At 39.3% G+C, this 16,871-nt stretch overlaps 1 protein-coding gene across 9 annotated transcripts in view; it reads left to right on the forward strand.

Annotated features, from left to right (window-relative positions):
- Positions 1–16,871, forward strand: part of BCL2L13 (BCL2 like 13) — a 148,531-nt gene that overhangs the window by 55,814 nt on the left and 75,846 nt on the right. For 6 of the 9 annotated variants that reach the window (XM_036455634.2, XM_036455631.2, XM_045588563.1 and 3 more), the window contains 3 exons: positions 3,884–3,991; positions 7,571–7,718; positions 15,104–15,173. In XM_036455634.2, the coding sequence (XP_036311527.1) occupies positions 3,884–3,991; positions 7,571–7,718; positions 15,104–15,173 (326 nt within the window). Of the gene's footprint in view, positions 1–3,883; positions 3,992–7,570; positions 7,719–15,080; positions 15,174–16,871 lie in introns of those variants that run through there. The other 3 variants (XM_045588565.1, XM_045588564.1, XM_036455635.2) reach the window with 3 other exon arrangements.

The raw sequence follows: 16,871 nt of genomic DNA on the forward strand, positions 1-16,871 counted from the left end.
TTGGCGATTCAACCAATCGAAACATAATATGCTAATGATGCTAAGGCTGCTCAATCACTAACTATGACATTCACTGACCACCAGGAGCCAGATAGTTGACCGGTTGACCAGTCACTATGATGTAAACTGACCAGCAGAGGGTAGCTTGCTGCTGGTGTCCGGCTGATCAGGACTGAGCAAGATAGGCTGGACACACCCTAGAGCCCTCCAGTGGTCCCTCCCTGGCTAGCCAACCTCTTGCGTCCCTCCCCTGCCCCAATTGTGCACGGTGGGATCCCTTGTCCTGGTCTGAGCCCTGTCACAATCCGAGCTGTGGACCTCCCCTGTCCCCCTCGAGTGCCAGAAATTTTTGCACCAGCTCTCTACAATATATTCTGGAGGTCACTTTACCTAGTATATTGTTTTAATCGTGCATTGCAGACCTATCTAAAAATGACAAAGTACTTCCAAAAAGGAAAACACAGATGGTTAAAAATAATAGTAGATTAAGTGGATGCGCATGGACATGCTCACAAGACCAATTTGGGTAATTCCAATGTGCACAAATTTGTGCATTGGGCCACTAGTTAAAAATTCCAAAATACAGAAAAACTTCCTGAATAATCAATAGGAGATTTCTCTGGAGAGAACCCTGATAACCGAGGACTGCAAATGGAGACTGCATAAAGACTGGTAGAAGGGGTGGAGGAGTGAAAGGGCTGGCCAGGCCCCCACAGTCAGCAACTGAAGTTCCAGAGAGATATCTCTCAGTACAGGGTGTTGCCACTGAGAACACTGGGATCTAATCCCCAAGTTGTGCCCCCCAGTGGAGAGCATAGGTACTGAGATGGGCATCCACATAACATCGTGCTGTAAAAAGCAGCGGGGTTGCTATCTACCAGGGGAAGATGGCTGAAAATTCAGGCACCCTCTTATAGGGACAACAGATAAAATTCCCTGTTAAGCCACTCACCTTGTGCTCCTGCAGAGGAAGGGCAGAGTGGAATGGAACTCTGTGAGCAGAAGCCAGGATCAGGGGCTCTGGGTTAGAGCTCAGAAGGCAGACACCCTGATCTTCTGTGCTGAGTCATTCATGCTGTGGAGGTCATGTTTCTCATGCAGACATTTGCTATCCAGGTGAGGCTGGCCCCAATCACATGCATGTGTTTCCATCTGTCATTGATTGTGAATTTGGTTGAAACTTCTATTATAGTGAAAGGGTGAATTGCAACATTAAAATATTTCTTCTAATTAATTTCCTTTCAATGTGCACAAATTTGTGCATTGGGCCACTAGTTAAAAAACAAAAAAGACAGCTTAAGGGAGTTGTGGGATAATGAGAAACATAATATTTGATTAGCAGGTGTGCCAGAAGTGGAAGAATGGGATAAAGGGATGAAGAACATGTTAGTAGAAATAATGGCAGAAATTTTCCCTAACTTGGTAAAGGAAAAAGTCACACAATTCTGGGAGGCACAGAGAACCCCAAGCAAGAAGAACCCAAACAGGCTCATTCCCAGACACATCATCATTAAAATACCAAAAATTAAAGAAAGTATCTTAAAGATAGCAAGAGAAAAGCAAGTTGTTACTGACAAAGTAACTCCCATAAGGCTGACACCTGATTTCTCATCAGAAACTCTACTGGCCAGAAGGGAATCCCATGAAGTACCCAAAGTAATGGAAAGCAAGGATCTGAAACCAAGATTACTATGTCCAGCAAGGCTATCATTCAAAATAGACGGTCAAATAAAGTTTCCCAGACAAAATAGGCTAAACACCACCACCAAACCTGCAGTACAAGAAATGTTAAAGGGACTGCTGTAATGAGAATTAGAAACAGAGAGAAACCTAGGCATTCAGAATTAAAATGGCAATAAGTAGCTATCAACAATAACCTAAGTGTAAATGGATTAGAGGCTCCAATCAAAAGATATAGGGTAGCTGAATGGATAGAAAAACAAAACATTACCCAGCTATATGCTCTCTGTAAGAGATCCACTTCTGAACAAAAGACACATACAGGATGAGAGTGAAGGAATGGGAAAAAATTTTACATGCAAATGGAAAAGAAAAGCTGGGGTAGCAATACTCATATCTGACAAAACAGACTTCAAAATGAAGTCCATGCCAGTGACAACAGAGGTCACTCGACAAGAGGATATAACTTTGGTAAACATGTATGCAACGAATATAGGAGAACATAAATATGTAAAAAAAATTCTAGAGGACTTTAAGGAAGGAATGGACAACAATACAGTCACAGTAGGGAACTTTAATACCCTGCTGACTTCACTGGATAGTTCTTCCAGAAAAAACAAAAAACAAAAACAAAAAAAACTTAAGGAAACAGAGACTCTAAAGCAGGCGTCCTCAAACTTTTTAAAGTGGGGGCCAGATCACGGTCCCTCAGAGAGCTGGAGGGCCGGACTATATGAACTACTAATTCCTACTGTAACACCTCCGCTGCGCTCACTGCCCAAAAAACCTGGCGGGCCGGATCAGACTCCTCTGCGGGCCGCATGTGGCCCGCGGGCCGTAGTTTGAAGACGCCTGCGAGTCTAAAGGATACACTGGATCAGATGGATTTAATTAACATTTGTAGAATATTTCACCCCAAAGTAGCAGAATATACATTCTTCTCAAGTGTACATGGATCATTCACAAAGTTAGAAAACATATTAGGACACAAAACAAGTCTACAAATTCAAGAAGATGGAAACCATATCCAGCATCTTCTCACATCACAATGGAATGAAATTAGAAATCAACTACAGTAAACACATCAAAAAACATTCAAATTCATGGAGACTAAATAGCATGTTGTTAAATAATGAATTGGTTACCAATGAGATAAATAAAGAAATAAAATTACTGGGAAAAAGTTAACATGAACACTTAACCTCAAATCTCTGAGACAGCAAGATCATTCTGGTAAGGTAAGTTCAGGGCACTACAGGCCTACATAATAAAACAAGAAAAAGCAACAATAAACTAACCCTACAACTTAAAGCTGTAGAAAGATAACATTAAGCAAAGCCCAGAGTAAGTAGAACAAAGGAGTAAAATAAAGATGAGATAAATGACATAGACTAAAAAAAAACCCAAAAACAACAACAAAAAAAAACACTATAAAAAATTGATGAAACCGAGACTTGTTTGGCTCAATGGATAGAGCGTCAGCCTGCGGACTTAGGGGTCCTAGGTTCCATTCCAGTCAAGGGCATGTACCGTGGTTGCGGCCACATCCCCAGTAGGAGGTGTGCAGGAGGCAGCTGATCGATGTCTCTCATCGATGTTTCTAACTCTATCCCTCTCCTTTCTTCTCTGTAAAAAAATCAATAAAATATGTTTTTAAAAAATCAATAAAACCAATAGCTGGTTCATTGAAAGGATAAGTAAAATTGATGAACCATTAGCCAAACTCATGAAGAAACAGAGAGGACCAAAAACGAAAGCAAAGAATTGTAAGTACATACTATATTCCAAGAAGCTGGACAATGTGGATGAAATAAACATATTTCTAGAAAAATATAATCTCCCAAAAGTGAGTCAGGAATAATCAGAAATTTTGAATAGGCCAATAACTGATGAAATAGTAGCATGGCAGGGGCACATACCCAGGTTGTGGCCTCGATCCTGATCGGCAGAAGGCAGCCGATCAATGATGAGGGGACAGCCTGCATCAATAGTTTTATATTCAGATTGACCTGAGTTCCAATCATACTTCTCCATAGTAGTGATATAACCTATCCAAGCTTCACCTTTATCATTTTTAAATATCACCCAGCCCCCTGGCTTTGATAATTTAATTTTATATTTGTTACTTAATAGTTAAAATACTACCCATATACTAATGGCTTATCTCTACCTCTGTCAATAATAATCTTTCTGTTGGTTTCAGGAGTTCAACAAGATGTTGCTTCACAATCTCTGGATCAAGAAGTTTTATTAAAAGTTAAAACTGAAATTGAAGAAGAGCTAAGATTTCTGGACAAAGAAATTTCTGAAGGTCTCTTTATTCTTATTTTCCTAGTTAATTAGAAGATTCTGTTTGATTTGGTTTACTGTTGGTTTAATTTGTTTTTTTACAGTGGAGTGTTCTCAACATTACACAGCTTCATTGGTATAGGATTATAAAGGTGAAATTAGTGATTACTCATTTTTCTTTCTTTGGGGGATATGTTTGTAAATTTTTCCTAACTGTACCACTAGTTGGCGACCACTGCTATATATACAATAGTTTTAATAGTAATATAGATGTAATTTTATAGCCATATGTTTTGTACTTAACATTATGTCATAAACTTTAAAAATTGTTATCATTGTGGTAACTAAATTATATTTGATGTATTGAATGACTGTTCAATCATTCCTTTATTATTGAGGAGAGCATTTAGCTTATTTTGAATTCACAATATTAGCATGTACCCTGACCAGGAATGGAACCAGTGACCTTTCAGTGCAGCGACTTTTCAGTGCATAGGATAATGCTCAACCAGCTAAGCCAAACTGGCCAGGACCTAGTACAAGTTTTTGTGTGGATATATATTGCCCAATAATTGTTTAAAAAAGTATATTCTTTGGCGACAGGACTGGATCGCTGGGGCTCAGGCGGTGCCTCTCTGTGGTGGCCCAGCCTGGCTCTGGCCCCAGCCGGGGCGATGCTCCTTGAGGCTGCAGGATGTGCCAGTGACTCTGCTGGCCTGGGCATGGCAGACCCAGTGGCGAGCATTGCAGGCTCGGCAGCCAAGAGTGTGAGGCCATTCCGCTTGAGCGAGGCCTATGTGGAACCCATGAAGGAGGACTTGGCCGAGTGGTTCAATGTCTTGTATGGCCTGGGTCTCCCCGGGGGGGGGGGGGTGATGGCTTCCTGATGGGACTGGCCACAGGCACTACTCTGTGACAACATGCCAACGCTGTCACTGAGGCTGCCCGCACTTCAGCTGTTGCCTGTCCTACCCGAGGTGTGGCCTTCCAGGCTCCTGGGAGAGGAGTTCCTGGCCAACACCTAGCCCTTGAGGCTAATGCTGGTGGAACCCCCATTGGACCAGCCCCTGACCCAGCTCAGGCCCCAGATACTCCAGACCCTGATTCATCCTACTGTTTCTCCAGCTCCTCCTCTTTGTCCTCAGTGTTCTGGGTGGCAAGTGTGGCCAACCAGGAGACTCTGGCCGGATGGCCAATGGGCTGCCTGGGTGCTGGGGTCCAGCCCTGTCCAGCTCTTCCAATGAAGGCAGCCCCTGCCCTGGTGTGTGTGGGGGCAGCCAGATGCATCTGGAAGTCACCTGGCTGGCCCTGAGTCCCCAAGGACATGGGCGTGGGGCCGGATGGACACACAGCCAGACCGGAAACCCTCATGAATTCCCACGCCTTGGGGCCCCCACTGCCCATCTGAACCCATGATGCTGGGGGCCTGGCATGCCCTGCACTCAGTCAGCCCCAGGGTGGAGCTGGATTCCTGGATGTGACAGACCAGCACATTCCCTACTGGGGATATGCCCGCAACCAAGGTACATGCCCTTGACCGGAATCGAACCTGGGACCTTTCAGTCCCCAAGCCGACGCTCTATCCATTGAGCCAAACCAGTTTCGGCAACATTAAATTTTTTTAAAAAAATCCTCATCCAAGGATAAGTTTAGAGAGAGGAAGAGTGTGAGAGCATGTGAGCGATGCTTGTTCACCATGGCTCAGTGGTTGAGCGTCGACCTGTGAACCAGGAGGTCAAGGTTCTATTTCTGGTCAGGGCACATGCCAGGGTTGCAGGCTCGATTCCCAGTGTGGGGCGTTCAGGAGGCAGCCTTTTAATGATTCCCTTTCATCATTGATGTTTTTATCTCTCTCCCTTTTCCTTTCTCTCTGATATAGATAGATAGATAGATAGATAGATAGATAGATAAATGATAGATAGATAGAGAAACATCGCTCAATTGCCTTCTGTATGTACCCTGACCAGAAGTTGAACCTGCAACCGTTTGGTGTACGGGATGATGCTGCAGTCAACTGAGTCACCTGGCCAGGGTCTTTAACAACATTTTTTTCCAGAGTAGTTTATTGATCTTTAGAGAGAGAAGAAGGGAGAAGAGAGAAACATCAGTATGGGAGTGTAACATCCATCGCTGCCTCCCACATACCCCAACCATTATTTTTAGCTGACTAAAATTCCAATTCTATTTTAAGTCTTTGTCTACTTCTGGTGGCAGTGCTTATACAAGTAAAATGGGGAAAAGGTCAAAAGAAGAAAAACAACAAAGGCTTAATTGCACTCACCTTATTGAAACCCTTGTATTAACCAAGACTGAACATTATAATGGGCATCCTCAAGCTTGCTCAGACAACAACATATTTGTGAACTTTGCAGCCATTTTTATCTTTCATGCACTTTATAAAGAAACAGTATACTTAACAGCCTTCTAGGAGCAAGCCTTAGATTAATACAATAAATACTTTATGGAGATTATTGATAACTCTTGTGAGTGGGTGTAGTAAGCTGCTTACTTTACTGGGATTCTGTGCCCTGAATCCTGTTTGTACCTTGGAACAACAATGATTCTGCCTGTTTTTCTGCAGTTTGAGAATGGCTAAGTCAGTATAACATTGAGTTAAGAAACAAATGAAAAGCTGGTGGTTTGAGCTGAGGAGAACAGGCTATGATGACTCTCCATGTGCTATTTGTCAACTTGTATAATCTTCAGAGTTTTAACATTTATTCATGGAGTTAAGAAGTTCAATTTAAAAAGGGAATGGAAGTAATTGACTCGTTTTCTGAAGGGGAATAAGCTGATTTGAGTCTGGTTCTGGTTTAAGAAGTGCCACATTGCCCTAGCCAGTTTGGCCTGTGGACTGAAGAGTCCTGGGTACGATTCTGATCAAGGGCACATGCCTGGGTTGTAGGCTCCATCCCTAGTAGTAAGGGGTGTGCAGGAGGCAGCCAATCAATGATTCTCTCTCATCATTGATGTTTCTATCTCTCCCTCTCCTCTCTGAAATCAATAAAGATATATTTGTTAAAAAGTGCTACATTTATAAAGGTAAAAACAAAAGCTTAAAGGAAAATATTAAGAGAGGTATGATAGATCTAGCATAGGGGTGTCGAACTCAATCAGAGAAGGGGCCAAAATCTAAAATCCAGCCTAAATCGCGGGCCGAATGGTTTACTGAACAGTCATAAACTGTCATTGTGATGGAAACGCAGCGGAGTGCAGTGATGACAGCGCGGTGCGGGCCACATTGCAAGGCCTGGCGGGACGGATTTGGCCCGCGGGCCTTGTGTTTGACACATGTGATCTAGCAGTTGCCTCATTATCATGCTTATATCACATTGGTCTATAATAATGCACTAAATTGGTTTGTATATTTTAACATTTCAGTTTAGTCATTTTCTTATGGAACCTAAGATTTTCCATAAATATCTTTCCTCAAAACAAAATCTCTAAATATAGAACGTATCCAGGAAAGATTAATATCTTTTAGTAATTATCTGACCTCTATACGTGACTTATTGCTTAGCTCATCCTTAGTAGCAGTTGCCTTAATCCCCTAAGCTTTTATAATACTTATTAAATTAGATTTTCTTTTGCCCTGTCTTAGCCTTCACCAACATAGGTTTTGACCAGCACACGTCTCCAGTGTTCAGCCCTGCTAACCCAGTAGAACACTGCTTGGCTCATCTTGGAGAAAGAGTGTCCCAGGAACTGAAAGAGCCTCTACATAAGGCATTGCAAATGCTCCTCAGCCAGTGAGTTACCATTGCTTTTCTAAGTAGTCTTCTGCACTGGGTTGGTTAAAGCTTTGTTTTATGTAAACGGTGTAACTTCTTTTATCACTTACTTTTTTTCACTCTTTTCTTCTCTTGATTTTCCAAAGATCTCTGTTTATGTTTTGAGTGACAATATTTGCATCAAAGAAGTGATTTAACTATACGAACATGGATTTAACTATTTGTATTTTCTTGTTGAGCTGTCAGGTTTCAGCAAATACTTTCACTGAGTAAATAAAAGCAATAAAATTACTTTTACTACCATTCTCTAGTGACCAACACAAATATACTGTATTTTTGGACCATAAGACGCTCCGGACCATAAGACGCACCAGTTTTTAGAGAAGGGAAATGAAGAAAAAAAGATTCTGAAACAAATAGTGTCCTAAAATATTTTATGTTCATTAAAACCCAACATCACAGTCATAAACACATGTAATCAACCCTGTAAAGTAAACAGCAGCATTTAGAACCATTTTAGAGCTGGGCAAGCACACAGAGACCACACACTTTTTTTTTTTTAAAGTATATGTGTAGGCTATATTTGGACCATAAGACGCAGGGACTTTTCCCCCCCACTTCTGGGGGGGAAAAGTGCGTCTTATGGTCCGAAAAATACGGTAATGGCTCAGGTTTTATGTCTTATAATTTGGGATTAACATTACATCTGTATTTTAGGTATCCCAGATGTTGCTGTACTTTGGGATTGTACCATCTGCTCATGGAACTACTGCTACATTCTTATAATGTGAACTCAGCTCCTAACTATGGTTCTGACTCTCTCTTTCCTCCTCCCTCCCTTAAAGCTAAAGGCAAGAGGTTTATAGTGAAAGTATATTAAAATAGAACCACATCTTTATTATAAATCTTAAAAATTCATTTTTCCTAATTTTTACTGAGAATCATTAAGGAATTGATATGAATTAGAAAAAACATTTGTTTTAATGAATGTTGACAACTATCTAAAACAGGATGACATCTCTTCTTTTTCTAAAAGGGCCAAAATTCAGCCCTAACTGGTTTGGCTCAGTGGATAAGGTGTCAGCTGCGGACTAAAGGGTCAGAGATTGGATTCTGCTCAAGGGAATTTACCTTGGTTGCAATCTCAATCTCCAGTAGGGGGCATGCAGGAGGCAGCTAATTGATGTTTTTAATTCTTTATCCTTCTCCCTTCCTCTCAGTAAAAATCAATAAAATATAAAATGAATAAATCCTATATAATAAAAGGGTAATATGCAAATTGACCAAATGGCTAAATGACTGGTCGCTATGACACGCACTGACCACCAGGAGGCAGATGCTCAATGCAGGAGCTGCCCCCTTGAGGTCAGTGTGCTCCCACAGTGGGAGTGCCACTCAGCCACAAGCTGGGTTGATGGCTGGTGAGTGCAGCAGCAGTGGCAGGAGCCTCTTTGTGGCAGTGTTAAGGATGTCTGACTGCAGCTTAGACCCACTCCTCACTAAACTATCAGTTGGACATCCTCCGAGGGCTCCTGGACTGCTAAGTGGCACAGGCCTTACTGAGGGACCTTCCCCCCTACCCCCCAGTACACAAATGTTGTGCACCAGGCCTCTAGTAAATAATAAAAGGGCCAAAATTCAAATGCTAAAGTGCTGTTGTAGTAAAGTAATTCCTTTTATGTAGGCAGAGTTATATGTTACCATTTATTAGAAGAAAGCAATATGGGTTTAAGGAGAATTTACTTTATTAAGGTGATATGAGCAAATGTAAAAATGCAATTATATATAGGAAACAGTGAAATGAAAATCACTTTTGGATCTTATTAACCTTATATATAGGAAAGTTTAAAACAAATATAGAGCCCTGACTGGTTTTCTCAATAGTTAGATTGTCAGCCCCATGCACTGAAGGTTTGCAGGTTTGATTCCCCATCAAGGGCACATACTTGGGTTGTTGGTTTGATCCCTTGCCCCAAATGGGGCATGTGTGGGAGGCAATCAATCAATGTGTCTCTCTCACATCGAAGTTTCTCTTTCTTTCCCTGTCCCTCCTTTCAAGTCTTTCTAAAACTCAATAGAAAAGCCCTAATTGTTTTGGCTCAGTGGATAGAGCGTTGGCCTGCAGACTCAAGAGTCCCAGGTTCGATTCTGGTCAAGGGCATGTACCCCCAGTGGGGGTTGTGCAGCAGGCAAGTGATTGATTCTCTCATCAATGTTTCTAGCTCTCTCTCCCTCTCCCTCCCTGTAAAAAAATCAATAAAATACATTTTAAAAATCAATGGAAAAAATATCCTTAGATGAAGATTTACAAAAAATAAAAATAAATAAATATGGAGAGGAGATAACAATATAGGTGTTGGGAAATAAGACAATAGAAGGTATGGTTGTGGATTTCAAAGTATTTTATGAAGCCTTCTGGGGGCCCTTGCAGAGGTGAGGACAGGATAAGTGGGTGGGGTTTATTAGTTCCTCTCCACTGCTCTACTTTCACATATGTGATATATTGATGTTTCATGTAAGATTTGAAAAAAATTTGTTTGCCAAAACAAACAAAACTTGTGCAAGTTATTGGGACTGGGAATAGAATAACTGAGATGTATAAGATAAAAAAATTCTGTTTCCAATTAAAAAAAAATAATTTTTAGGGAGGGAGGGAGGAAGAGAAAGAGAAGGAAGCATTGATTTGTTCCACTTATTTATGCATTTATTGGCTGCTTCTTGTATGTGTCCTGACCAGATATCTAACCTGAAGCCTAATGTATTGGAATGATGCTAACTAACTAAGCTGTCCCGCCAGAGCCCTGTTTCCAATTTATTTTTAAAAAATATATTTTTATTGATTTCAAAGAGGAAGGAAGAGGGGAAGAGAGATAGAAACATCAATGATAAGAGTCATTGATTGGCTACCTACTGCATCTTCCTATTGGGATTTGAACCTGAAACCAGGGCATGTGTCCTGATTGGAAATTGAACTGTGACCTCCTGATTCATAGGTCGACACTCAACCACTGAGCCAAATCAGCTCGGCCCTATTTCCAGTTTTGATACAAACTATTTATAGCTTTGAGCAAACCATTTCACTCTATATCTCAATTTATCCATCTGTTAATTTTAATTCAGACTTGAGTGCTCTAAAGAACAATATTATATAGGTTTTTGAAAAAGTATTGTTTTGGAGTCCTTTTCTAGTGTATAAGAAAAATAGACATTTTCTCTCTGCAAAGTAAATGATATTTAAAAAATTCTTATTTTTGATGAATATTATTTATTTATTGTTCTCTAGACTGAATACTGATATAATTATTTTTGAAATTGGTATCTCTGGTGGTTAGGCACCTGAATAAATTTTTCTTCAGAAATCTTTTTTTTCCTTTAGTATTGCTTTTATTTTCAGCACTTTTTTTCTACTCAAAGGTAAGTACTTAAAAAAAAAAAATATATATATATATATATATATATATATATTTTTAATTGATTTCAAAGAGGAAGGGCGAGGGAGAGAGAGATAGAAACATCAATAATGAGAGAGGATCACCAATTTGCTGCTTCCTGCATGCCCCACACTGAGGATCAAGCTTGTAACCCAGGCATGTGCCCCTGACCAGGAATCGAACCTGAGACCCTATAGCCCACAGGCTGATGCTCTATCCACTGAGCCAAGCCAGCCAAGGCAAAGATAAATATTTTTACTTTTAAGACATGTTAAGATGTTTCCTTTATAGAATCTAAATGATATCTGATGTAATTTTCAAATGGCAAATTGTAAAGCAGAGGTCTTTTAGTTTTTAAGAAATATTGAACTCAACATATATCCTGTTTTATCAGTCAAGAAGAAATATTCTAGTAGATTTTAGCCAATTTAGAAATAAATAAGTGTGATTATCAGAAATACACTTTTGAAAGTTGTTAAGTGCTATTACTAATACCTTAAAAATAAGTATCTATTGATGAACTAGATTTATTTTTTGTCGTTGATCCTCACCTGAGGATATTTTCCATTGATTTTTGGAGATAGTAGAAGGGAGGAAAAGAAACAGAGAGAGATAAACATTGATGTGAGAGAGACACATTGATGATGCTTCCCGCATGCACTCTGCAGGGCTGGGATGGAGTTTGCAACTAAGGTAGTGTCTTTGTCCAGAATCAAACTTGCTACCATTCAGTCCATGGGCTGATGTTCTGTTCACTGAACAAGACTGGGTAGAGATAGAATTATTTAAAAAATTTAAAAATATATATATGTTTTTCATCTTTAGAGAGAGAAGAGGAAGAGGGATAGAGGGATAGAAACTTTGGTGAGGGAGAAACATCATTGATTGGCTGTCTCCTGTACACCCTTTGCTGGGTTTCAAGCTCACACCCCATGTCCTGACTGGGAATCAAATCAGTGATCTCTTGGTTCATGGGTCGACCAACCACTGAGCCACACTGCTGAGCATTAATTAGAATTATTATAAAGGTTCATGGCAATATTTAAAAAAATATATATATTTTATTGATTTTTTTACAGAGAGGAAGGGAAAGAAATAGAGAGTTAGAAACATCGATGCGAGAGAAACATTGATCAGCTGCTCCTGCACACCCCTTACTAGGGATGTGCCCACAACCAAGGTACATGTTCTCGACCGGAATCGAACCTGGGACCTTTCAGTCTGCAGGCCGATGCTCTATCCACTGAGCCAAACCACTTTCGGCATGGCAATATTTTTTAAGATGAAGATACCACCCACTCTCCTTTTTCTTTCTTGCTCTGTTTGTAAGTAGCTGTTTTTCTTTGTAAGGCTGTTTTTTCTGCTACACTTTTCTATCTATTAGATGTCCTTTGATTGTTTTTATCTGCTGGGTTGTTAATGCATATATGTGTGTACATATGTTTCAAATCATTTCATTCTGAAGGATACTATTTTAGCCTGATAGACAAACTATCAATATGATTTATTATGACCCACAGTAGCATCAAACAGTTCAGGGAAGGAAGTGAAGGGACTGATATATGCAAGTAAAGCTTCAAGGAGAATATAAGTAGGTAGACTGTATAGTATCTGCTGAAGTTTAGGATTTACAAACATGGAGCATTTAGTATAAGTTTTCTAAAAAAAAAAAAAATACTAAGCTTACCTGGATGGGAATATATCAGGAAGGTAGTACATAACTACCTTTTAAATTTATTGGGGTGAAATTGGTTATATAAAATCTTATTAAAAAGGTCACCCCTGATATCTCAGCATCACTGTAGTATTGATTTTATTTAGACTTGTATAAAAGAAAGATACTCATGTCATCATAACCTTTATTCTGAAATATCTAGACCAGCACTTTCTAATAGATATAATGAAAGTAACATGTATATAATTAAATTTTTTTGCAGCCATATAAAAAGTAAATTATGATTTTTAATAATATATTTTATTTAACTTAAATATTAAAATATAGTTTTAATATATACTCAATATAATGACTTATTAATGAGATACTTTACATTTTTTTTACTTTGAAATCTGGTGTGTATTTACACTTTCAGCACATCACTAGCCACATTTCAAATGCTTATTAGCTACATGTGGCATCTAGATTTTATCATGGCATGTGTCAAAATCCTAAGTTAAAATAGGATCAGTGTGGCCTTTAGGGCCATATCTAATTGGATATAAATTCCTACATTGCTCCTGCCAGCTATGTGGATTTGGGATAGTGTCTTAGCTTTTCTGAGCTTTAGTTTCCTAATCTATAAAATGATAATATGAAATATGTGAAAGGTAAATAAAATAAAAAAAAGAAAGAAAAATGTGAAAAATAAAACCTAACAGTAGGCTGCCAATAAGTGGTAGCTGTTACCAGTCATCTATATTCACAGGCTGAAGAAATCACAGAGTTGAGTAGTCAGAGCAGAAAATACCTTTGAGATGGATTTTAAAATAAGACTACTCTCATTTTTACATATGTATATGTAAAAGTTACTGTTCAACTGTCCAGCCAGTATCTGTAACACGCATTGACCACCAGGGAGCAGACGCTCAATGCAGTAGTAGAAACCACAGGCATGGAAACCTGGAACAGACTGATTAATCTCAGAGGGAAGGGGGAGGGCAGGAAGAGATTAATCAAATATCTTATATGCATACTAGAGGCTCGGTGCATGGATTCACACCCTCTCGCAATCCAGGACCCCTTGGGGGATGTTGGAAAGCCCAGGCCCTGCAGGCGAGGCTGAGGGACCCCATAAGTGCACGAGTCCTTGCACCAGGTCTCTAGTATGTTGGTAATTTGCCCACAAAAGGAGCTTACATTTTACTAAATTTATTATCCAAGCTGTTCATTCCTTCATATGTTACTTGATTATTGAGTGTTTTGTTGTTATTGTTAATTTGCACATGAAACCAAGACTTAAAATATAGTACTTGTATTCACTCAATAAATTATTGAGTCCCACACTGCTGGTGTGGTTTAGCAGTTGAGCCTCCACCCAGGAAAAAAGAGGTTGCAGGTTCAATTCTCAGTCAGGGAACATACTCAGGTTGCGGGCTTGATCCCCAGTAGTGTGCAAGAGGCAGCCAATGGATTATGTTCCTCTCTCATTGATGTTTCTATCTCTCTATCCCTCTCCTTTCCTCTTTCTCTAAAAACCAATAAAAACATATTAAAATTATTAATTGAGCATTGTTGTTGCTCAGCGATTTGAATTTTGGCATAACTAAAACATTCATGGAAATAATCAGAAAGGCTTCTCTCTCTGTCCTCTAGGATTTTATGTTATAAGACACCAAATTAAAAATAGAGCTCGGTTTATTGGACTTGTTTATTCCAACTTCTTGTATCCTCAATTTGAAAAATGTTCCAGTGACATGTCTCTTTAATTTTTAAAAAATATATATTTTATTGATTTTTTTTACAGAGAGGAATGGAGAGGGAAAGTTAGAAACATCCATGAGAGAGAAACATCGATCAGCTGCCTCCTGCACGCCCCCTACTGGGGATGTGCCGGCAACCAAGGTACATGCCCTTGACCGGAATCAAACCTGGGATCCTTCAGTCCACAGGCTGATGCTCTATCCACTGAGCCAAACCAGTTAGGGCCCAAATGTTTATGTTTATCTACAATATAGAAATACTGTTGGGTAACTTTAATGCAATTATAAAAATTTATTACTACTTTTTATTACTACTTGTTATGTTAACTGATTTCCAGACTGGTAACATGATTTTCAGCCTCTTCAGAATGCTTGAAGAAAAGTGTATACCAAATGTAAAAGGCCATATCTCAATACAAAACAATATGTTGAATTATCTGTATTAGTTTTGCAAAAAGTTCATACAACATTAGAATAATGACTGTATATTTATTCACCTGGAAATTTAGAATTTTTCTACTTAGTGACACAGACTTTAAAAAAAAATTTCTACAGGCCAGTGACATATCAGTCATATCGGGAATGTACTCTGGAGATCACAGTTCATGCCAGCGGCTGGAATAAGGTATTAACAAAATTATCTCTTCTCTTATAAGATTTTAGTGTCTTAATGATAAAGTACGGGAGGAATTGCTAGCATCCTATAAGAGAAAACTGTTAGAGTCATTATTTGATGCATAAGCCCATTATTTTGATGTGTAAAGTGATTATTTTTTTTGAGAACACGATCCATATTTTATTTACATTTTAAGACTAACTTTAATCTCAAAAATCACATATCCACTCACCAATTTCCTTTTGGTTGATTTCACTTCAACTTAAATGCATGGATTGTCAAACAAAGATGGTAAACAAATATTTTCCATGTCTGTTACATGTAACACACAAAAACAGCTTTCAACAGAAATTCATTGACCTTCCCCATGACATCTTTTTTATTATCAATACTGTTATCAAAACAATCCTGAATACATATATATATATATATATATACATACATACATATACATATACATATATATATGTATGTATATATATATATATATATTTTTTTTTTTTTGCAAAATATGTTTTATTGTTTCCCCCCCCATTGCTCCCCTCCACCAGGTTCCTACCCTCCCCCCTCCCCATACTTACCCCCCCGTACTTACCCCCCATACTTAACTCCATAGGTGTACACTTTTTCTTCAGTCTCTTCCCACACCCCACACTCCCCTTTGCCCCTGAGGATTGTCAGTCCACTTCCTTTCTATGCTCCTGATTCTATTATATTCAACAGTTAATACTGTTCATCAGATTTTTTACTCCCTTGGTTTTAGACTCACTTGTTGATAGTTACGTATTTGTTGTTCATAATTTTTATCTTTACCTTTTTCTTCTTCTTCTATCTCTTAAAGAATACCTTTCAGTATTTCATGTATTCCTGGTTTGGTGGTGATGAACTCCTTTAGCTTTTTCTTATCTGTGAAGCTCTTTATCTGACCTTCAATTTTGAATGATCGCTTTGCTGGGTAGAGTAATCTTGGTTGTAGGTTCTTACTATTCATCACTTTGAATATTGCTTGCCACTCCTGTTTGGCCTGCATAGTTTCTGTTGGGAAATCAGCTGACAATCGTATGGGTGCTCCCTTGTAGGTAACCAACTGTATTTCTCTTGCTGCTTTGAATATTCTCTCTTTGTCTTTTGCTCTTGGGATTTTAAATATGATGTGTCTTGGTGTGGTCCTCTTTGGATTCCTTTAGATTGGAGTTCTGTGTGCTTCCTGGACTTGTAAGTCTATTTCTTTCACCAGCTGGGATAAGTTTTCTGTCACTATTTCTTCAAATAGGTTTTCAGTATCTTGCTCTCTCCTGGCATACCCATAATTCTGATATTGTTATGCTTGAAGTTGTTCCAGAGGCTTCTTACACCATTTTTAATGTTTTGGATTCTTTTTTCTTTTTTAAAACAGAAGTGCAACCATTTCTTTATTAAATTATACAAAAAGGGGAGGAGAGGGTACAGCTGTGGGGCTTCGTCTGGCGCTGTCTCAGAGAAGGGGGTCTGAAGGAGACCCAGGGATCAGGCAGGGTAGGGATGGGCAGGACAGAAAAGTATGATGTAGAGGTTCCGAAGGAGAAGCTATTGGAGGAGGGGTGGGAGTGAGGGAGGAAGAGAAAAAGAGGGAAAGGGGGCAATTGGGGACCAGCTGGGGAGCTCAGATGAAACAGTTCAGGAGGTGGAACAGTGGCAGAATAAGGATGGAAGGTGGGAATGAGAGGT

Source organism: Pipistrellus kuhlii, unplaced genomic scaffold (assembly GCF_014108245.1).
Source record: "Pipistrellus kuhlii isolate mPipKuh1 unplaced genomic scaffold, mPipKuh1.p scaffold_m20_p_3, whole genome shotgun sequence".
Classification (NCBI taxonomy): Eukaryota; Metazoa; Chordata; class Mammalia; order Chiroptera; family Vespertilionidae; genus Pipistrellus; species Pipistrellus kuhlii.